The sequence below is a fragment of the Neovison vison genome, chromosome 13, assembly GCF_020171115.1.
Source record: "Neovison vison isolate M4711 chromosome 13, ASM_NN_V1, whole genome shotgun sequence".
Classification (NCBI taxonomy): Eukaryota; Metazoa; Chordata; class Mammalia; order Carnivora; family Mustelidae; genus Neogale; species Neogale vison.
In genome coordinates, this window is record NC_058103.1 from 95,410,913 (window position 1) to 95,435,475 (window position 24,563).

General features: G+C 35.8%; 2 protein-coding genes across 2 annotated transcripts; both read right to left on the minus strand.

Annotated features, from left to right (window-relative positions):
* Positions 1-51: 51 nt before the first annotated feature.
* On the minus strand, positions 52-8,963 carry LOC122894625 (olfactory receptor 4K1). The gene is made up of 2 exons (XM_044232389.1): positions 8,928-8,963; positions 52-996 (listed from the first exon to the last, which is right to left on the minus strand). Exons 1-2 carry the CDS (start codon positions 8,961-8,963, stop codon positions 52-54), a joined length of 981 nt encoding a protein of 326 aa, XP_044088324.1.
* Positions 8,964-14,755: 5,792 nt separating this feature from the next.
* Positions 14,756-15,727, minus strand: LOC122893164 (olfactory receptor 4K5). The gene has a single exon (XM_044230012.1). The coding sequence runs from the start codon at positions 15,725-15,727 to the stop codon at positions 14,756-14,758; it is 972 nt and encodes a 323-aa protein (XP_044085947.1).
* Positions 15,728-24,563: the final 8,836 nt, after the last annotated feature.

The window sequence follows — 24,563 nt, forward strand, 5'->3', positions numbered from 1 at the left end:
TGATCCAGTACAAGCTCTTTATTCCCATTCAGGATTACTTCATGTTGATCTCTAGTTTTTCCAGGAGTTCACATGACGGTTTCTCAGTTTTCGCATGGCTGATTTAACATCTTCATTCCTTAGAGAGTAGATGATGGGGTTCAGCAGGGGTGTACAAACAGTGTAGAACACAGAAAGGAACTTATCCACAGAGAGTCTGCTAAAAGGCCATATATAGAAGTAAATGCAAGGCCCAAAGAAAAGAATCACTACTGTAATGTGAGCAGTTAATGTAGAAAGCGCCTTGGATGACCTGCTGGAGGACCGGCGACGAACTGTGATCAAAATGATGGTGTAGGAAATAATTAAAGCCAGAAAACAACCCAGTGATATCAGGCCACTGTTAGTTAGGGTCATAATTTCCATTTCATAAGTATCCATACAAGCCAGCTCTATCACCAGGGGAAGGTCACAAAAGAAGCTGTCTACCTCATTGGGGCCACAGAATGGCAGATCCACTGTAAAAGCCAAGTGACTCACAGAATGAAGAATACCCACAGACCAGGAAATAAACACAAAAATTATACATAGTCTACGATTCATAATTGTGCTATAGTGTAGGGGCTTACAGATAGCTATAAATCTGTCATATGCCATAGCTACAAGCAACATCATCTCACTCCCGACAAAACTATGAAGAAGGAATATCTGGGCCATGCAGCCCTCAAAGGAGATAGTCTTGTGTTCAACAAAGAAGTCCAAAAGCATCTTAGGAGTGGCAAAATTAGATTGGCAGATATCAATGAAGGAAAGGTTACTGAGCAGGAAGTACATAGGTGAGTTCAAATGGGAGTCAGAGGAAATTATAACAATAATCATGATGTTGCCCAGAACTGATGTCACATACACTAAAGAGAAGATGGCAAAAAAGAAAAGCTGAAGTTCCCAAGATTTAGAAAGTCCCAGAAGCACAAACTCAGATACCACTGATTCATTTGTGTTAGCAATGAAGCCACTCTCCCGTTACCTAAATAAAGGCAAATCAGGAAAGATCACAATGGTGGTACTATATCCAATATATATACAAAAGAAATATGATAAGATTTCAATTAAAAGTCAATGTAGTTTAATGAAGTTATATAAGTAATCAATTGTCTAACATCGGTAACTGCAATGAAAAGTAGAAATATGGAAAAAAGGGTATGATATGGATGGTTTCATAATTTAGTAGATATACATACTAAATATATATATATATATATATATATATAATCCCAAACAAGCAAATGTGATACATTAACACCACAAATATTAGTAAGATGAAAGAAATTATGCCAAAATGGTGAGGTAAGGTGTCATGGGATAGCTATTACTTAAGTTAAAACTTTTTAAAAGTTTTGAATTTGCCAGCCAAAACTGAATAGAAATGTCTGATTCAAGCAAAGGGAATAATGGGAAGAAAGATATAAAGGTGGAATGGAAAGACATTTTCACAAAGCCATGGAAGACATTTTCACAAAGCCATTAATTGAAAGGCCTGGCTGGAGGAGGGTATACTAAGGAACAATAAAAATGAAGATGGTAATGACAGATCAGAAGCAAAGCATGGAATAGTTATTAATCCTTGAAAAAGAAGGCTAAGTAGATTAATATTCTTGGAATTGACAATTATAAATTGCTTGACATTGTTTTAAGAGGCTTAATGGAAGCAATTTGCCATATTATGAAAAGAAGAGCCAATGTTGATGCTCTGAACTTTCTTTAAAGATCAAAAACGTTTCTTTTATCCATGTAACAGTCATTTACCAGAGTCCACCATCTGTCACATAAAGATTAATTTTGAATGAACCACCCATGTATTTTCAGTGTATTCTCTCTACCTTTTATCTCTTCCTAAACACATCTGATGCACCAGTATTTATCAAAATCTGTGACACCTTTCAGATATCATCCTTTTGGAAATACTCCATATAATTGGTGCATTTTGAATGCATGACAGATTTTCAGAAGAGTGAAGCTTAGTGCTTAAATTGCCTCTTGAATGTTTTTGTTTGTTTGTTTTGTCACTGTGACCATTTGATCCCAGAAAAAAAATCCTACATGACCTCTGGTTGTTCAGGAATCATTTTTGCCTCTAGCCCTAGATACCCAACAATATACAGTAGGAATTCATTTTATACTGATTGATTCTGTATGCTGTATTTGGCTATGATTAATATAACTAATATAATAAATATTTAAAACTTTTAAGGTAAAATTGTACAGGTAAACATAAATCAATTAAAAAAGTGTTATAAGCTTTCATTGTGGTTGTTGAAGCACTAAGTCCTCCTCTTTCAAGGGTTCCCATCTTTGCATGTGAATTATGATATCTAGTTTTAAGAAGAGTGCCAAAACTTAAGTGACTAAAGAATATAAACAGATCAGTAAGGCATGAACTGACCTCCATATAAACTTCTACTATGGAATTCTTATCTCCATGAGGAAGAGTTGAGCCAATGCTTGAATGTCTGATCACATATTTACAATGCAAAGGGGAGAGGAGGAGGCAAATAAACATTGAAAAGGAAAATGATTCCTATTTCTAAGATCTAAAGTGCTAAAGGACTATAGTTATGAATTTTTAAAAAGATAAGATTAAACTTTCAAATTTAAGAAGATGCCATGAGGGACTACTTACAGTGTTCAATTTATTTTAAAGCCTGCCAACTGTGGTCACCTAGTAAGATAACACTGAAGAGTGAGAGGAAGAAGAGGAGGAAGAGAAGGGGAAGCATAATGGTTAAAACATGTTAGATAAAGTTAGTAGTACTAATACAATTTCAAACGATCATTTTATCTTTGAAAAAAGGATACCCTAAAAATAAAATTTTCTACAAATACCATCTTTCTACTACCTAATGAATGTTAAGGTTTGTCAGTTTCATTTTTCAAAATACATGAAGTTAACTAGAAAATCCTTTCCACACTGAATTTCCTGTGATCTCTTAATCCAAGGAGAGTATACCAGGTTCAGTGTTAGATCTCATTTTCTTTTTAATAATTAAGGTAGGTACCCAATAGAAGAAATACATAATATATACCACTTAGTAGTTATGTGACTGACCTTGGGAGATAGGACTACATTATTTCCAAGGCTGTTTTCATCTCTAAAATTCTAAATGCAGAGGTTGTTACATTATGGAAACACGTGAAGTTTATACAAGTCACTCAATTCCTTGGGCTATGCACAGAACACCCAGAAGTTTCTCCATTAATGGGTCACTTGTGTGTTCATCACTAGACTACTTAGAGATAACAAATGTTTTCAGATCAGAAAATATACTGTAAGAAAATTTCCTCTTCCCAATGTAAGACCAAGTCTGATATGTAAAAATTGATGTTATATCAGTACCCATCTAAAATATCGCAATAGAACTCCAAAACCATAAACATGCATATTTTTTCTTTTCATTATTTCATCTTATAATAGTTGATTACCTATAAGCCTAGTGATAAAAAGCAAAGATACCCTTTATGACCTACTTTGTGTAGCTACTCCTTCTTTATTCCAGGGAAATTTTGATGGTCAACAAATATTTGCTTAACAAATGGCTGAATATTCTCAAATAGAAAGCATGAAGGAAGCAAAGAAGGGACAGATGATGGTTATAGCATACTTCCCTTTGCTTATCAGATGCTGATCCTATTATATCAGAGCCGCCCTAAGCCAGTATAGTGGGAAATCAACAGAGAAGTAGAGAGCCAGTTATTTGCCTCTTTTAGGTAGAGCTTCCAGCTTGACTGAGACAATAGTGGCTTTTCCTTTCCGATCTTCTAGTTGCTGATTTTGCATCTAGAGGACAGTTTACAAATTATCTAATCCAAACACAGTGATCAAATGCATGTATAATGTTTACACTTTTAATGATTCCTTCCAGTCCTTCAGTTCTTCCTTATTTTCTCCAAATACGGTGTCCCACAGTTAGTTTCTAAGCTCCTCACTTTTGCTGTGAGTCTTCATGCCTGAAATATTTGTGATATATTCTTGACTTGATGCATTTTAAGTTGGTCTGCACGAAGCTGTGCAGAAGCAAGCACCTCAGGTAGTGAGGCTCCTCCTTTCCTCCTTACTATACAAGTGCAGTATCCTAAGGTAAGGCAATATAAAGCCTTCATCCTTGTTCTATGGAACAGATTTTACTGGGGAAGTGAGAAATCACTCATTGGAGATCTGATGTCACCCTGCAGTGGGAGTAATTATGTTTTACAGAATTTTCTTTCCAGGAATGGAAAAGAAAAAAGTTTTTTACCAACTAAAAAACTTGGGAAAGCAAGTTGGGAAAGCAAAATATTACTAAATTTTCACTGACTTCCACTCAGCAAATACTTTTTCAACCACTAACTTTTTGTTAAAATAATGAAACCATCCTAAAAAGGATCACCTAGCCTCAGGATGGTTTCCTCCATTTGCAGGGAGCTCAGAACTTCCCGAGATAGTTCCATCTATTGTTAAATTGCACAACTGATTCTACCATTAATAGTTTAGTAGAACAAATGTGTTCTCACTTCAGCATGATAGGTTTTCAAATACTTGAAGGTGCTCTTCATTTCTTTTCCATGAAAAATCTTTTATTTCTCTAAACATATGTCAGCAGTTCTTCCAATACATTATACATAGTAAGTTTTCGGTATTTCCAAAGCTGGTGATGTAGATGTGGGATTCAAATGGTGATCTTTAAAAAAGGAAATTGGGGACGCCTGGGTGGCTCAGTTGGTTGGACGACTGCCTTCGGCTCAGGGCGTGATCCTGGAGTCCCGGGATCGAGTCCCACATCAGGCTCCCAGCTCCATGGGGAGTCTGCTTCGCTCTCTGACCTTCTCCCCTCTCATGCTCTCTCTCACTGTCTCTCTCTCTCAAATAAATAAATAAAATCTTTAAAAAAAAAAAAAAAGGAAATTGAAAGTAAGTTTCCTTGTATATGCTCTGTATGTCTGTGTGTGTATATATACTGTAGTAAAATGTTCAGATACCCAGCAAAGCATGAACATTGATATTGCAGCATTGATTGAAAGAGCTAATACTGGAAAAAAAACCTACATATCTATGAATTTGAGAGTGAAGCAATATAATTTTTTAACATGATAGAATACATTCAATGATTTAAATTATTTTTGTATATTACTTTTTATATGAATTTATGTGTCATTATAAAACATGTCAGGAGAAAGTAATCAGAGACTGATAAAATTATTATGTGCATAGTTTTATAAGCCAAAAAAATGAACAAACTTATGAAAAAAATTTTAAAATACCCAGTAATACAGATTCTAAACTGAAATGTAAACAAAAGAAATGGTGTGAAGAAATGTATAAAAGGGACTTAAAGTGAATCTGTAAATATTTTTAGGAGTTTAAGCTATGGCCAAATATACTATATGCATAATTGTAGTAAGTTTAGTAAATATTATTTTAATATTTTACTTTCTGTATTTTTATATCTTGACTATTTGACAAAAGTGTAATCTTCAAAAAAGTTAGAAAAATATATTAAATGAGAAAAACTTTATTAATTTATTTAGGTTTATTTATTTAGCGGGCTCCATGCCCAAAGTGGGTCTTGAACTCATGACCTTGAGATGTACAGTTACATACTCTACCAACTAAGCCAGTCAGATGCCCCTAATGAGCAACAGTTTATTAAATTACAAAGAAAATACAGTGAAGGACAGTTTCCATTCACAAAGATAAAATATAAAGTATCTGGAAAAAGTTAATCATAAATATACAGGTTGTACATGTAAAAATTTTAAAACAGTGGAAATATGAAAGGAATAAAAAATACAGGGAGGTATTTTTTTAAATTTATTTATTTTCAGAAAAACAGTATTCATTATTTTTTCACCACACCCAGTGCTCCATGCAATCGGTGCCCTCTATAATACCCACCACCTGGTACCCCAACCTCCCACACCCACGCCACTTCAAACCCCTCAGATTGTTTTTCAGAGTCCATAGTCTCTCATGATTCACCTCCCCTTCCAATTTACCCCAACTCCGTTCTCCTAACGCCCCTTGTCCTCCATGCTATTTGTTATGCTCCACAAATAAGTGAAACCATATGATAATTGACTCTCTCTGCTTGACTTATTTCACTCAGCATAATCTCTTCCAGTCCCGTCCATGTTGCTACAAAAGTTGGGTATTCATCCTTTCTGATGGAGGCATAATACTCCGTAGTGTATATGGACCACATCTTCCTTATCCATTCGTCCGTTGAAGGGCATCTTGGTTCTTTCCACAGTTTGGCGACTGTGGCCATTGCTGCTACAAACATTGGGGTACAGATGGCCCTTCTTTTCACGACATCTGTATCCTTGGGGTAAATACCCAGTACTGCAATGGCAGGGTCATAGGGAAGCTCTATTTTTAATTTCTTGAGGAATCTCCACACTTTTCTCCAAAGAGGCTGTACCAACTTGCATTCCCACCAACAGTGTAAGAGGGTTCTCCTTTCTCCACATCCTCTCCAACACATGTTGTTTCCTGTTTTGTTAATTTTGGCCATTCTAACTGGTGTAAGGTGATATCTCAATGCGGTTTTAATTTGAATCTCCCTGAGGGCAAATGATGATGAACATTTTTTCATTGTGTCTGATAGCCATTTGTATGTCTTGATTGGAGAAGTGTCTGTTTATATCTTCTGCCCATTTTTTGATGTGTTTGCCCGTTTCGTGTGTGTTGAGTTGAGTTCATTATAGATCCTGGATATCAACCTTTTGTCTGTACTGTCATTTGCAAATATCTTCTCCCATTCCGTGGGTTGCCTCTTTGTTTTTTTTTGTTTTTTTTTTTTTGACTGTTTCTTTTGCTGTGCAGAAGCTTTTGATCTTGATGAAGTCCCAAAAGTTTATTTTCGCTTTTGTTTCCTTTGCCTTTGGAGACATATCTTGAAAGAAGATGCTGTGGCTGATATCGAAGAGATTACTGCCTATGTTCTCCTCTAGGATTCTGATGGATTCCTGTCTCACGTTGAGGTCTTTTATCCATTTTGAGTTTATCTTTGTGTACGGTGTAAGAGAATGGTCGAGTTTCATTCTTCTACATATAGCTGTCCAGTTTTCCCAGCACCATTTATTGAAGAGACTGTCTTTTTTCCTCTGTATATTTTTTTCCTGTTTTGTCTAAGATTAATTGACCATAGAGTTGAGGGTCCATATCTGGGCTCTCTATTTCTTTTTTTGATTAGAAATACTCAGTTTTGCCAAAAATTTAATATCTATAAATCTAAATATAATAATATCTATAAATCTAAATATAATATAAATTTAATGTAAATTGTTTCAGAAAATATTTATTTTGGGGATACCAGGGTGGCTTAGTCTGTTAAGGGCCTGCCTTTGGCTTAGGTCATGATCCCAGGGTACCAGATGGAGTCCTGCATCAGGCTCCTTACTCAGCAGGGAGCCTGCTTCTTCCTCTGACTGTGCCTTCCCCTGATTGTCCGTGCTCTTTCTCGCTCACTCTCTGCCTATGTGACCAATAAATAAGTAAAATCTTTTTTAAAAAATTTATTTTTAAGAAGATGTCAAAATTAGAGGCCTAGGATAATGGAGGGGGACAGCAGGCAAGGAAGGAAAACCCATATCTGGAGTAGGAGTCCATCCCATTAAGGATAAATCACTGCCCCCCACATGGAAGAAGGGTTGTGATATATTTGACATGCCACTGAACGGATGTGGTCTCACTGCGGACTGGCATCATATCAGCTTTTCAGGTGCAGTTCCTTCTGCTGATCAAGTGTTCATCAGGAGCAATACCCAGACCTTAGGAGACTAATCTTAATAAAAGGGATTCCATGGCTTTGGTCTCAGATGGACACTGATGTGAGGTATAAAAATCCACACACTGTGCCTACCCACATAGACCTGTCCTCATTTTCCTCTGCCACATATTCCAATTTTGATCTTTTAAGACATCTACTAAACCAGTAAAACTGTTTTTCACTGTCCAGGAATTCATATTTACTTCCACATAGGACCAATTTTCCATCCCAAATTTGATAACTGAGTGAAATATTTATGGCTTCTCCCAGTAATAGAATTTTCCCTCACCAGTTTCCATTAGTCATCTGAGTGGACAAGAATGCAACAGTTGTCCATTTTGTGCTTGCATCAAGACAATCAGATCATTTATAGAAACCTTTCTATGAGACCATAAAATTGATCTGAAGTAAGGGTATTAAAGCAACAAAAGTAGGTAATATAGAATTCTGGACTACTTAAGGTTGCTGATTACTTGTGATTTTATACCTGCTTCAGCCTGGTCCCAGAGGAATCAGGTAATACATGTTGGCTTACTGCTGTGACACTAGAAATTGTGACTTGTTGATACTTGGTTCATAATGAGCAGTGCTAGCCACATAGTCACTTGAAAACCCATGGTCTCTGACACTAGAAAACTCAGTCTCTGGTAGGGCCCTGCAGCATCCTAGGATTTGCTTTTCAACCACAGTGTAGTTCTCTGCTGCAGGATGCAGGGCTTCTTTTCTAGGATCCGAGGAGTTAGCGTTGTCATTCTTCTAAGTGGCTTTGCTAAAGAATCTGCACAGAATTATTATTTATCATCCCTACGTCTATTTGAGTGATTTTCCTGGTTTGTATAGCATGAGTAATAAGGGCAGCTTGCACTCAAGACTGGACTAGGTACAAAAGACTCATTGGAAATTGGAAATCCTGTGTGACTTAACCCAAAATGGCATCAAAGCCATGTTTGCAAGGCAGCTTTATGTTGCCTCCAAGATTCAGTGAGCCTGTAAGCACTGTCTCTTTCTCAGTGGTAAGAAGTACAAAACAAAATTACATTTTTGTATTTTCTGAGGGGATTCGGTATCATACCCCACAATATTCAAACCTTTAAAACTTGAATGACTTAACAGATCCCTGAAATGTTAGGGATTATCTCTTACCTCTTTTATGTCATTTCTGCTCAAAGGTCCAATCATCACTATGTGCTTTCAATGTACTGGACTAGTATGATGATGTATAGATTACCAGGACCATTAAGTTTACTAAGGACTATATTGTGAAAAAGTAGGAGAACCAATATAGAAATGGGTCAACAGCAAAGGTTTCAGAGGTGAGGGAGTGACTGATATGTTTTTTTTTTTTTCTTTCTTTAATTGTGAAAACTCTGTCACAAAATCGAGTTGAGAGGTTTTCTTCATTGGTGTTTCAGTTACTTTGTGGCATCCTCATGTATTTAGTTCTGATATAGTTTGGAATTTCAAGATACTGGAAATACAGCATATTATATGTCTAAAGGGGAGTATTTATGATGAAATACAGTTTTGTCAAAAAAAAGTAAAAATACCTATGATGAAATGCTGGATCTTGATGTTATCAGATTTTTCTCTCCCTTTTCAGTCTTCTAAAGACCATCATGATGTGCCTTGTAGTCAATGTGTTTCTCCTGGAGCTTTCTGTTACTGTGCACTTTTGGAAATTATACTGCTAATGCTTTGCTTTTTCCCTATGGTGAACATGAATCAAATTATTTCCAGTAATTTTTATTTTAATGGAACTAAAGCTTCGCTTTTTACCCTGAGCTAGCATCTTGAGGTACACTTACCACTGGCCATATTGTCTCATCTCTCTAGAGTCTGTTCCATCACTGCAGCTCTTCTATTCTCTGAGCTATGCATTGAGTTTCTATTCCTTGTCTGAAGTGTTACTCATCCACTTAGCTCACACACATAGCAGAAGAAGTTTACATTCTGAGAGCAGAAGGAACAAACAAGTCTGCCCTGGCTTTTGGCTCCATATTTTCTACAAAAAGTCACATTATGAAAAACACTTTCAGGATATGTTCACCTGCCATAGACAAAGTCCCTGTTCTTGTGGAGTTTACTTGCATCAGGGAGAACCATATTACTTAAAGAGGATGTGGGTTAGTGTGGTGATATGAATAGAGAGCCAAGGGCCTTATTAATCGGATTAATGAGGATTCCTTTTCTTTTGCCCTAAGAATAATGCATAGGAATTGGAAGATTTTAGGGAGGGGACCTGATTAAAAGCAAGTAATCTGCTCAAGAGCACGTAATAATAATATAGTCTGTGCTTGGATTTGACAAGTCTTATGAGAAGCAATGCAAAAGTTATTTTCAGATTCCTAAAATGTACTTTTATTTTCTCATTTTTCTGCAGTTAAATTTATGTCTCTGTCAGTTTCTCAGGGGTATGAGAAAAGTCCACAGAGATCTGTAAACCGGACAGAAAAAAAAGGAATATTTCAAATTATCATTTTAAAATACCTCCATGAAAAAAATGCATTACCAAATTATATTAAGATTTGTTTTAAACAAAATATAACATGGGATTCTACTGCTCTTAGTGTCTCAATTCCAGGTGAAATGTATTGCTAGTTACCTTGAATAGCTGACAGTAAATTTAAAAAGCGTTTGTTTTAGTATTATGAATGTCTCTCTTTGTTTTACTGGAACTAAAGTAATTTGAAATATTTTATGAAAAAGTTTGTTAAAGTCTATGAACTCTTGGCTTTATATTTTGTTTGTTTTTTTTTTCAACTTCTGCTTTTTTTCTCAATTTATTTATTTTCAGAAAAACATTATTCATTATTTTTTCACCACACCCAGTGCTCCATGCAAGCCGTGCCCTCCATAATACCCACCACCTGGTACCCCAACCTCCCACCCCCCCGCCACTTCAAACCCCTCAGATTGTTTTTCAGAGTCCATAGTCTCTCATGGTTCACCTCCCCTTCCAATTTACCCAAATTCCCACTCCTCTCTAACTCCCCTTGTCCTCCATGCTATTTGTTATGCTCCACAAATAAGTGAAACCATATTTTGTTTGTTTTTATCATTGCATGTATGACACAAAAATGCATTAACACAGAGTGGTGCTGCTTCTGTCTTGGCGATCGTCTTGACTGCAGGGTAAAGATAACAAGCAGATTTATCTTTTCAAATGGAAAGCTCTTCAGTAGGGTCTTCTCAGGAAAAGCAGACTGATGATTAAAACTTTAATACAAACTTTAAGGATTCAGTGTTACATACACTTTTATTCTCCATTTTCCCTCATTAAAGAGCACTATACAAGGTTTCCTATCACATTAAAATGAAATCCATGAATGACTGGGGAAAAACGAATGATCAAAAACAAACCAGATTCTGCTGAGTGAAATAAGTCAAGCAGAGAGTCAATTCTCATATGGTTTCACTTATTTGTGGAGCATAACAAATAGAATGGAGGACAAGGTACCAGGTGGTGGGTATTATAGAGGGCACGGCTTGCATGGAGCACTGGGTGTGGTGAAAAAATAATGAATAATGTTTTTCTGAAAATAAATAAATTGAAAAAAAAACTTTTGCTATGGAAATTGTCACATTGGCTTGGAGCAGAGAGTGAAATTTTATTTTTTTTAAGTTAGTAAATACCTCATTTGTTGTCTTAGGAGAAAAAAAAATACTTGACAAATGATATCATACACTATGAGTATATAAATAGATGATACCGCTAACATTTTTTTGGTTCAGCCAGCTCTTGAGTTTCCTCATTACGTGTCATATTTTATGAACCACTTTTATATGCTTCTGGCTTTTCAATATCTTCTAAATACTTAAATGTTTCAGTGTCAGAGTGCCGTCAGGAGACAAAAACTACACTGGTATTTTGAACAAGGAATGTTGAACATGGAGACTTAGCAACTGGTAGTAGTACAAAAAAGGGATGAAAGAGAACTCCAAATAATGTTCTAGGGATGAAGGACAGAACCAGGGAAGGAATAGACTTTGAAGGGGGATCCCCTCCCCAAGGGTGAGTTTCAGAACTCTCTGGAGAGCTTATGAATAGGCCTCTGGACAAAGCTGGTCCCCAAATGGAGGGATGAGGAGCAGGAAATGAAAGGCTGAGACTGGCAACAAAACTTGCTGGAGGGTGAGTGCCACTGGGTAGCCCATGGCAGCTGCAGTGTAGAAGAAAGAAATTAAGGACACTAGAAGTGGGAAGAAAGGCCTCTCTTTTCTGTAGTGTTCATCCAACATCCTTTCATGACAAAGGTGAAAGGTTTGAGTCCAGGTCAGATACCACAAAGCATGCCAATGAAGGGTGGACTTCATGTCAAGAGACAACAAATTGATAATTTTTAGAGCTTCCTTGTCAAGAAATACACAAAGGAAAAAAATGAGATTCTTCTCTATTAAATGGAGTATTTTATTTTCAGCAGCTTACCTGATCTTGTTCCTCTTTTGATGAGAGGAAATTCCACACATTATTTTAATTATGGCTCTCTTCCCTGCCATGCATTAATTATTGCTCTCTTCCCTGCCATGCATTAGTAATTTCCATGGGAAATTTCCCAAATTTCCAATGAATTTGGGAAAATTTGAAGTTCTTTCACTCAAGCATTTCCTCTTCTGTAAATATTAGCTATGAAAGTTCAGACTCCATTTTTTTAACAGATTTATTTATATGAGAGAAGGGGAGAGAGAGAGAGAGAGAGAGCACATGTGATTAGAGAGAGGGAGAGAAGCAGACTCCAGGCTGAGTTGGATCTCAGCACTCTGAGATGATGACCTGAGCCAAAATCAAGAAACACGTAATGCTTAACCAGCTGAGCTACCCAAATGCTGCCAGACTCCTTAATACTTACTTTATTTCAAGGATTCCAGTAAAAGTTTAAGATTAATTCAGTATCATAGACAGCATATACTTCCTCTGTTAAAGATCACTCTACAGTCATTTTTTTAACTGAAAACCACAAATCAGTTACTAAAGTAAAATATTTATGTATATCCAGTCTTATGTTTAAGTGTTTATGCTGTTGTTTGGGAAGGAGAGCTATGATGTTTATCATATTTTCAAAAGAATCTCATAGTCACAAAATGTTATGAGTGCCTGATTAGCTATAACTGGTCCAGTTAAGCAGATAACATACTTTCTGAATTTCTTAACACATTTATTTTCATTGTTTACCATGGTTAACATAACATTTTTATAAAATACCTAACAAGAAGGATCTGTTTCATATAATCTAGCATCAAATCATCTATCATTGAAAAAAAAGAATGAAATTAATAAGCTTTCTAATGAGTTCTGCCGCCCTAATACTTTGGTACTATAGGCTGATTAAAAGAAAATCATACAGTACATATAGTCTGTTATTCAGGAAGAAGGGGAATCATAAGGCTGAACCTCATTCCCTGAGTAGAAAAACAAAGCAGCCTGCATGGTTTAGAGTCAGGAAACATTGGTAAGATCTCTTCTTTCTGCCACTGTTTCAGATCTAAGCTGCTGACTTTCCCTCTCACTATTGATGGAATGATATCCTAAAATTAGAAAGAAATCAATGTGTACACATTCCTGGAAGAAGTAGCTGATGTATTTAAATTTATACGGAAGTGTAAATTACTGTTAAACTACCCTTACTGGAAGGTAAGCTTTGAGAGTAGAAAAGAGCAAAGAATATCAGGTCTCAGAAGAACTAGAAAACTATGGAGAGAGTAAAAATTGAGTGGGATGGGTATTATAGAGGGCACAGCTTGCATGGAGCACTGGGTGTGGTGAAAAAATAATGAATACTGTTTTTCTGAAAATAAATAAATTGGGAAAAAAATTGAGTGGGATGGGAGAAGAGGATATTCCCAAGGTTTTTTCAATATTTTACTTAATGAGGCTTTATTACAGTTGGGTTCAGAAAAGATGAGATGGAATTGGGAAGATAAGTAGGCAAACAACAAAAATCAAAACTCATGTTTTCATCCTTGGAGAGACTAATATTTATGTTTGTCTAATTACCTTTTATGAATTGAGGAGTGTTGGAGAGGAAAGCTTAAAAACTACTAATGAATCATTGAACACTGCATCAAAAACTAACGATGTACTATCTGTTGGATAATTTAAAAGATAAAAATAAAATAAACTTTGAGAAGCATCAAAACAAAGCCCTTAAAAACAATTATCAACATTAATAAATCCGATAATGGTCCTGAGAGGTTCAGAGTAAAGATCCAGAGGTCTTTCAGGATCCAGGTTGCAGTTAGATTGTATGTTTATCATTGATTCAGTGTCACTAAGAACTCTTTATTTTGTCTAAATGCAAAGACTGTTGAGTAGCTACTTATAGCATAGACAAAAACGTCAGTGTTTTCAGAGGAAACTGAAATTATCTTAACTGATTATAGAAAGACCATTAAGCAAAAGATTTGAAATGCAAGCTCCTGATTCATTTTAAAGCATTGTTATTGGAAAACAATATGGGATAGGCATACTTGATGTTAGGGGAGGGGTTTCTTAATTTAAAAATCTCCACTTAAGTCTACACACTTGAATCAGTGGAAAGGCTATCTTCTGGTTGGGAAAATTGACTTTCACATTTTTAAAAACATTATTCATCTATATAGATTTTTCAGCATACAAATTAGGAAACTGCTAGGACCATGAAAAATGCCTGAATTTATGCCCACCAAAGGATCAGGTACTCCCTTTTTCCCCCTATCATATTCATGCTGCAACTAAAGCAGCGAAAGCATTAATACTATCCACATATTGTCATTCTGTTCATTTCCAGAACAAGTAATCATGATATATTTTCCCCTATTTTTTTACGTTTAGCTTTTGCTTAGGTGATACCTGGGAAGGGACTAGTTAATATCCATTAGTTACTCTCTATATCATCTTCCTCATCACTTCCACCATAATTGAGATATGCCCCAAGAACACATTGAAAATATTTATAGACAGAGTATCAATTTGAGGAAGTTGAAGGTATTGTGTCTTAATAAAGGGAATTCCTTGCTACTAGTGGAATTTCAGAAATTTTCTTGGGCCTCAGGTAATAGGTCATAATCTTCCTCATGGCAGCCTTCATATCCCTGTTTCTTAGTGTGTAAATAATGGGGTTTAGAATGGGGGTGAAAACGGTGTAAAATATGGCAAGAAGTTTATCCACAGGGTAAGTGGTAAAGGGCCACACATAGATAAAGATGCAAGGTCCAAAGAACAATATTACTACAGTGATATGGGCAGCCAGTGTAGAAAAGGCCTTGGCCATTGCAGCCGAAGACTTAAACCAGACAGTGACAAGAATAATGATGTAAGAGCTAACCAAGAAAGAGAAAGTACTTAGGGAAAGGATTCCACTATTGATTACAATTAGTATTTCAATTATGTAAGAGTCCAGGCAGGCAAGTTTGGTCACTCGAGGAAGGTCACAAAAAAAGCTGTCTACTACATTGGGTCCACAAAAAGGCAGGTTCACGGTAAATGATAATTGGCTTAATGTGTGCACCAAGCCCACAGCCCAGGAGACCATTACCAGGACAGTGCACGTCCTTCGACTCATGATGACTACATAGTGTAGGGGTTTGCATATGGCTACGTATCTGTCATATGCCATGGAGACAAGTAGTACCATCTCTCCTCCAGTAAAAAGGTGGATGAAGAATATCTGGGCAATGCAGCCACTGAAGGAGATGGTCTTATGTTCACTCAGAAAGTCAGCAATCATTTTAGGGGTAGCAAAAGAAGCCTGACAGATGTCCACAAAGGAGAGATTTCCCAGGAGGAAGTACATGGGGGAGTGCAGTCTGTTATCAGAAGTTACTGTGACGATAATGAGAAGGTTTCCCAGCACAATGACCACATATAACACAGAGAAGAAAACAAAAAAGAAAAGCTGGAGCTCCTGAGAACTAGAGAGTCCCAACAGTACAAATTCAGACACCATTGAAGAATTGACCTCATCCATGGATCCAGGCTGCAGATGGTCTCTGCAACAATCCTAAAGGAGGGGAAATAGTAAGGGATCAGAATTCTGAACCACAGACTTTCAAAGTAAAGGATTCTGAGATCCCAGATATAACGTGTACTTGCTGAATAAGAAATGCTGAAGAGATCATGATAATATATGTGGAGGGTAGGAAGGAGCTTAGAACAATATCTAAATAAATAATTTTATCTTCTCACTAGAACCCCTTGAGTTTTGGATAGTCTTAATAATCTATTACATAGTAGTAAACAGGCTTATCCATGAACTTACTTATGATCACAAGAAGGCAAGAGGAATGACTTAAAACCAGCTCCACAGGCTTTGTAGATTGACAAAAATAATTTATATCTGTTGTTCTTCTGGTCATTTTCCATCATTAATTGTAATATATCTTGAAGTGTAACATTCTCTTTAACTCCCCAAGTAATATACATGGCTTAATATGTGATATCAAGTCACACTGACTGTTTGACTTTAGACTACTTTTTCTGAGCTTTAATTCCACATTTCAAAAAAGATGGGAAGTGAAAAATGCCTACTTTACAGAAGGCTTTGAAGTTTAAAAAAGTTGATGACATTCTTCTATCAAAGTAATTCTAACACAATAGATGTTCTTAATACATTAAATATTCCCATATTAACAAAACTTTACCTTACTGCTATTGCAGGAATCCTACACAATTTAGACAATCCCTACTAAAAAGATACTGTTATATATTATCTGGGTCTAGAGTCAGACAACCCAGTTTGTCAATTATTCATCTGTATAATTTCTTAAAATATATATTATAACTTTAATTATCTAAAAGTCATTTCTGCTTGATTATTTAGGAAGAGTACCTAAATTTTCTTTATGCATTTTGTTTGCAGATCACATTTAGTTTTAGGCTGTAAAATTGTTCAGAGAATAGATCCTAAAAGTTCTCATCACAAAATGAATTTTTTTTTCTTTTTATTGTATCTGTATAAGATGTTGGTATTAACTAAACCCATAGTGATAATTATTTCAAAATATATTTAAATCAAACCATCGTGTTGTAAAATTACACAGTAATACATGTCAGCTATTTCTCAGTAAAACTGGAAAAAATTATACTTATTAATTTAATTAAATTATATTTAGGCCAATTTATGCTTCCCTGCTTTACTATTATCAATGGCCTTATTAATACACCTTTATAACTGATGAAAGAATAGTTGTTGTAGGGGTTTTTGCATAAATAAATAAAAATGATGAGTTATAAATGTCTCATGCTCCTAAAATTATTTTTCGGGGGAACCAGAATAATCTTAATAATCCTAAAAAATAATCCAGCATCAGGGCATCTGGGTGGCTCTGTGGGTTAAAGCTTCTGCCTTCAGCTCAGGTCATGATCCCAGGGTCCTGGGATCAAGCCCTGCATCGGCTCTCTGCTCAGCAGGGAGTCTGCTTCCTCCTCTCTCTCTCTCTCTCTGCCTGCCTCTCTGCCTACTTGTGATCTCTGTCTGTCAAATAAATAAATAAAATATTTTAAAAAATATATTAATTAAAAAATTAAAAAAATATTTTATCCATGAAACAAGATGGGATAGGGAGGGAGACAAACCATAAGTGACTCTTAATCTCACGAAACAAACTGTGGGTTGCTGGGGGGAGGGGGTTGGGAGAAGGGGGGTAGGGTTATGGACATTGGGGAGGGTATGTGCTTTTGGGTAAATTGGAAGGGGAGATGAACCATGAGAGACTATGGACTCTGAAAAACAGTCTGAGGGGTTTGAAGTGGCGGGGGGGGTGGGAGGTTGGGGTACCAGGTGGTGGGTATTATAGAGGGCACAGCTTGCATGGAGCACTGGGTGTGGTGAAAAAATAATGAATACTGTTTTTCTGAAAATAAATAAATTGGGAAAAAAATAATCTGACATCTCATTATTTTTTCCTATAAGGATGCAGTCCTGCTTTATAAGTCTAATTTGATTGAACTAGAAAAGCCTCTGAAAAACAATCTGAGGGGTTTGAAGTGGCGGGGGGGGTGGGAGGTTGGGGTACCAGGTGGTGGGTATTATAGAGGGCATGGCTTGCATGGAGCACTGGGTGTGGTGGAAAAAAAAATAATGAATAATGTTTTTCTGAAAATAAATAAATTTAAAAAAAAAAAGAAAAGCCTTCAAGAAGTTCTATTTTAGGAAATCATAACTAGTTCTGACAGTTAATTTGACCACAGTTTTAGTAAGGAAACTGAATGTGATGTAATTTTAACCCCATGTTAAGGGCACAAATATATCTTTCATTGCCTGTTTTCATACATGAAGCCAGTCTTCCTAAGTCCCTAGGGTACACCCCCTAGTCTTTCATTTTCTCCTACCAGTTTTATTGAGTTATAACTGAAAAATAAATCAATGTGATGTTTTGATATACATATACATTGTGCAATGATTATGGTAATCAAGCTAAGTAACCTATCTATTACCTCACGTAATTTCCTTCCTTCCTCCCTTCCTGCCTGCCTGTCTTCCTTTCTTGCTTCCAGTAAGAACAACTAAGATCCACTCTTTTAGCAAATTTCAAGTATATAATATGGTATCATTAGCTAGTCACCATGCTGTACACTAGATCTGCAGAACTTACTCATCTTACATCTGAAACTTTATATCCTTTGATCAACACAGCCATTCATTTAAATGGATGTTGAAGGGGAGCATAAAATACTATCCCAAAATATACCACTTTAACATATTGGTTATTTTGAATTAAAGCTACTTAAAAAACAGTGCAGGAAGAATACTCTGAGCATCCTTTGTTCCCCTGAAAGCGGGAGGTAAATCTCCCAGGTGAAAGGTACCCTCCCTGTACCAAGAGGGTAGAAGGCATCCTCATCACCAGATATAAAGAGTTTGGGAGTTTATAGAAGACTATATAAGCAACTATTATTATTTCTTCACTAATTTAATACCTCAAGCACAAACTCCTCTATTTTGTCAGTTCTTCACAAACTTACTGTTTCTTGTCTAAAAGGTACAAAAACTTCCTGCTTTGGTCATTTCTTTGAGTCTCATTTTTTATGGGAATCCTGTGCAAACAAAATGAAATTCCTCTTTCTCTTATTAATCTGTCATATGTCAATTTAATTACTAGATTAGCTAAAGAACCCATAAGGGAAGAAGAGAAAACTAGAAAGTTTCTACCAAGACAACGTGATTACATTCTATACAGTGAAGCCCTCAAGTACAGAATCATTTCATGTACTCATTAAAATATTCAGAGAAACACATTTAGTCCACATTTCAGATATACTTTTTATGGACTCTGGAGTCAGAGCAAAAAATGAAGATGATTCATAAAAATTAAGTGAATTCATTAGCAATAATGAATCAGTATTTTATTATAATAGAGAATAATAATTGAGCAATAATTGAGAAGATTCTGAAATATACTGGAGGTTATATTATCTCCTTATCCTGTGTGATTCTTTTTGTCTCCCCATTTCTAAAATAAAGTTGTTCTTCCTCAGGTTTATGGATTTGTTATGTAAAATGAACTCTACCTAATGAAAATGTTTATTGTATGAATATAATGTCTATAAATTAACAAATGAGATAGATTTTTTAGTGAGTGATAAATAATAATTTTAAAATGTAGAAAAGAAAACTTTCCAGGCAGCATCAGTTGAGTTAGATGTTTGTGTTTATGTTGCATCAAGTGATGTATACAACAGACCTGAGGGGAAGGTATTATTCCAGAGCTATAGAGGAGAAAACCAAGGATCGGTTAAATTGAGTAATCTCCAAGCAATTTATGTAAATTAATTGACTTTCCCCATAATATTACATGGTAAACACAGTCCCATTTTGCAGTAAGAAATTATAGTAACAGAGATGATAAGTAAATTCACTAGAGTTATATACCTGGAAAGTCAGTGAATTAGAACTTGAACCCAGACCTTTAAGTTCAGGGCTAGCTCTCTCTGAGGCTATATTCTCGTTTTAGATCTGAATGATGTGAAACCCATACCATTTATACTGTGCTACACTTGTATAGTTCCTCAATATATGCTCTTGGTTCTTATCTTTCCACCAACTATGAAATATTAGTTCTTCATTTAAGCCAGGTTTCTCAACCTGGGCACTATTGACATTTGGGGTTGGATAATTCTTTGTTAGGGAGAAGTCTTGTGTACTGTAAAATGTTCAGTGGCATCCCTGTTCTTGCCTACTAGATGCCAATAGCACTTACCTCCCTCTTGTGATATCAAAATGTTTCTAAGACACTGCAGAGTATCAGGGTTTACCTTGACTTGAAAATCTCTAAATTAAGCTATCTTTAGCTTGCATTTTTAGTCTCTCCCACTGTCATTTAAACTTTGCATCTACTGAAAATGGACATAGTCTGACTCATTCAAGAAAGAAGCCCCCCAAAAAAAGCCCACGAAAAACAAACAACCCTTAATTCTTCTACCTTCTTAAGTTGCTTTCCTACCTACTCAGACCTTACCATACTCAATTATGCCCTTTGCCATCACAATAAGGAAAACTTTTTTGATCAAAAGTTTTCAAAGACCTGGTTATGATAGGTAATTTTGTTTTAAGTGAAACAACCCCTGGTATAACTCCTTGAAATTTTTATGTTATCTATTTTAATTAATATTATTTTATTATTTATATTATTATTCTTTCATCCACACACTGGCCCTTACGAATAGATTTCCACTGAGGACCTAGCCTACGTTTCCAGATTTGTCCCTTCCCCTTCTGCATACCTTATACTCTTCCCCTCTTACGTTATGTTCTCATTAGTCTCTCTTCTTCTCTTTGTTCCCTTTCTTCCTTTGCACATTCCATTCAGCACTGTGTGATGACCTCGAATTTTGCAGCACTACACTCCAGTAATCAAACATTCCATTCAGCACTGTGTGATGACCTCAAATTTTCTCACTACACTCCAGTAATCAAACATGTTTCTGACAGTTTACTGGATGTGAATATTACACAGCCATCTTATCACATCATCATCTCATCACAATTTCTCTCCTCAGTTCAGCTCCTTTTTTTTTCCCTTTAAATTTTTCTTCACTGTGTAACTTTCCCTCTTATTCTTCCAGGTTATAAACTTACTTTTTCCTGGATCTCATTCTCCCACTTGTAACATCTCATCCCTCCTTGAAGTAAAATAGTAAAATTTAAAGTCCTTAGCATGACAGCCATGCATATAATCTTTTTATGGCTTTAATTATACTCCTTGCCATGCTCTAGACAAAACCAGACTATTCAACATTTTATTAAGCTGGGAGACATTTTCTATTCATTTTCTGATGCCCTTCACAGATAATATATTCCAGTGAAAATGCCATCTCTTCTAAAAGCCTTCCTAGAGGCTTAAGTTGATATTTCTCTTTTCTATTGCCACTGTATCACTTTGCTTATATGTAGACTGTGTGTTCTCCCAAAGTAAGAGTTTTTGTGTATCTCTTCTTCCCCTGCCATGTTCGGTTCTCCTTGTATTCTCATGCTTTTATGTACCTTTCATAGGACTTAGTATATAGATGTACATGAGATATTTTTCACAAATGTGTTTTAGTGTTAACTGAAGTATATTCCACTTCATATATGTCATTTATTCAACTTTTCATATTATAATCTAACTGTGCACAGAGATCTTCCTAGTGATAGACCTCAAACTCTGCAAATCATAAGCCACTTGCATAAACTTCAGTTCTACATGGAACAAGAATATTTTATCTCATTAATAATACAGGCTAATACTTAAGTCATCAAAATCAGTGCCAGTAATCAAACCAGCAACAGCAAAGGGGACAAAATAATCCTTTTGAATCATAGCATAGAGAAAATGGATTATTTGTTGTATTAAAAGTAAACCATATTTTGTTTACCAGCTTTTTAAAGAGCAATAGAAATAAGTAGTTGGAAGAAATTTTCACTCTAATTTTATAAAATTAAGTAAATTTTATCTAATCTACTTTAAATGCAGAGTAAGTAAAATAAATCATTAATGCAAAGATATACAACTACAAGTCTATGACCTGAGCTTGGTAATTAACATTCCCATGAATTTTTAAAATAGCTTTACTGCATAGTCATATGTCCACAAAGAAATATAGAGCCTTGATTTGCATTTTTATTTAGTTTCTTTAGGTGGTAGATAAGCATGTCAAAATGCATTTTTTTAAGTACAGAGTTTGTCATAATCTCTAAATGTAACTCCACCTCTGTACATAATTTCTCACAAATTCTTTAAATCATGCTAAGATACATGGACATCCTCACCTTGGTTCACTTCCTTTGACTTCTAATACCTTTTTTCTCCCATTTATAGATCTTCTCTAAGGCTCAGTATAATAATTTAATTGATAGACTGGACACAGTCTATTTCTAATGTATATCTTTTTCAGATATAGCCTACCTGATATGATGCATGTCAGAGATGTAAATTGAATTCTCCAGTTTTTCTGTTGTGGGGTTAATTTCTTTCAAGTAGTGATATTTATAGATGCTTTTTTCTTTTGTCAAATTGGAGTAGTACCATGGTTTTATCTAATTGATCAGTTGAAGCTTTGGATAGCTAGTAATAGATGTCCAAATTTTATCTTCCAATGGGGATTATTATTAGTTTCCACTACATATTCCTAATGGAACAAAGTAAGTAACATCGACATTATTGACAATTACAAAAAGGACCATAGGGGGAAAAGGCAGGATCATTTAACCCTTGGGCGTGTGTAGAGTAAAATGTGTTCTGTGTGTGGGGCGCCTGGGTGGCTCAGTGGGTTGAAGCCTCTGCCTTCGGCTCAGGTCATGATCTCAGGGTCCTGGGGTTGAACCCCACATCGGGCTCTCTGCTCAGCAGGGAGCCTGCTTCCCCTCTCTCTGCCTGCCCCTCTGCCTATTTGTGCTTTCTGTCTGTCTAATAAATGAATAAAAAATTTTTAAAAATATGTTCTGTGAATTCCACACAGTTGAACCAGCTACACTGAGGGGAATGTTTGGGAAAGTACATTCTTCTTGTCTAGATGAGAAATGCTTTGGCTTTAATGGAAGAACATGCTGTATCCTTGCTATTTGAACATGTGGTTGATACAGAGGAAAGGGTGACTAATTAGAACTTAGAGGACATGCGTTCTTATTCTCAGTTCTGTTAAAAGCTAAGAATAAGGGGACGCCTGGGTGGCTCGGTTGGTTGGGCAGCTGCCTTCGGCTCGGGTCATGGTCCCGGCGTCCTGGGATCGAGTCCCACATCGGGCTCTTTAATTGGCAGGGAGCCTGCTTCTCCCTCTGCCTCTGCCTGCCATTCTGTCCGCCTGTGCTCGCTCTCTCTCCCTCTCTCTCTGACAAATAAATAAATAAAATCTTTAAAAAAAAACTAAGAATAAGTTATTGGACAAAGACTTAACTCTCTGATCTCAGCTTACCCATGTGTAAAATGATTTTAAATATTTCAAGGATATTGGAAATAAAGGAAACTACTAATTTAATGCCTTTGTTTATGGTTCAACTTTGTAAAATTTTAATGTTTTCCCATATTTCCTTTATTTTTGTTAGGAATAAAACACTGTGAAAGGTATTAAAATATGCTACCCCAAAATATGCCACTTTGTCATATGAATCATTTGGTCTGAAGGCAACTGAGAAGAAGCAGATACAAGAAAAGTTCTCTACCTTCTACCTATTAGCCTAAGAGCAGGACATAAATTTAAAACAGTGTACCCCTGTCCCCTCTCCACCAGGAAGTACAGAAGTTAATCACCAGAGACAAGTCTAGATCCTTTTCAGTCCAGAGAGGGCACCAAAGGAATCAGTAAAACAAAACTTACTAAAAGGCTAGTGACTTTATCTTTTATTAGTTCCTCCAAATATTTGCCTTTCCACAGTTTTGCTGCCCTAGGAACTCAGAGACCTTTCTTTTGTCTTGTCAGTTCTTTAAAATTTATAGTTCTAAACTGAGTGTTGATAGAGGCAGGTGGGCGGGAAATGGACTAAATGAGTGATGGGCATTAAGGAGGGCATAATCTGAAGGTATTGTACATAAGTGACAAATCACTGAATTCTACTCCTGAAAACAATATTACACTAAAATTTAAATAAAATTTTGACAAAAAGTAGAATATATAGACCTTTTAAAATGCTTTTTAAGACCAAGTTCTAATGACCCTTTTGAGTTACTTCTTGTGTATGTGCAATGCATATGTTAATAATTCTTACATTATTTCTTTTATCTGTCTCTTGTTAGTTTAATGTACAGGACCCTAGCTAATAAACCTAGAATGGGGGGAGGGAAAATGTTTTTTTCCTCTTCTACAGTTGTTAGTTGAACTATCTTATACAGCAGCACATCCCAGTTTTTCTTAACCTGAGTTTGATATTTAACCTTCCCATGACTTTTTTTTAAATAGCTTTACTCACAAAGTTGTATCCACAAAGAAATACATAATAACCTATATTTGCATGTTTATTTAATTCTTTTGCAACTCGCTATTTTCCACTAAATAAGTTATTTGGGACAGTTATCAATAGTCATGCATATTGTTTTAGTTCATTTTAATGCTATACTTTTCTTACTGTATAAATACATTGCTTATCTGTCATTTTTTTTTGTGAATAAACACACAACTTGTTTCCAGTTCTTGGTATTATAAACAATGTTAAAATGAACATTTGTGTGAATAAGTACATGCTAGACGTTTTCCAGAATGTATTCCTAGCAGAATAATTGCTAAATCATAAAGGATACAAATTTTCAACATTACTACATGTTTCCAAATTATCCCACAAAATGGTTTTTCACATTTGCACTTAGTATTATTTATCTCTATATTGCTTCTCACCT

Bases quoted from the DNA above. Each gene is read 5' to 3' on its own strand.
- LOC122894625 (XM_044232389.1), bottom strand. From the start codon at position 8,963: ATGATTGGACCTTTGAGCAGAAATGACATAAAAGAG. The intron at 997-8,927 runs GTAAGAGATAAT...AGGTAACGGGAG, and splicing joins GCAGAAATGACATAAAAGAG to AGTGGCTTCATTGCTAACAC.
- LOC122893164 (XM_044230012.1), bottom strand. From the start codon at position 15,727: ATGGATGAGGTCAATTCTTCAATGGTGTCTGAATTTGTACTGTTGGGA.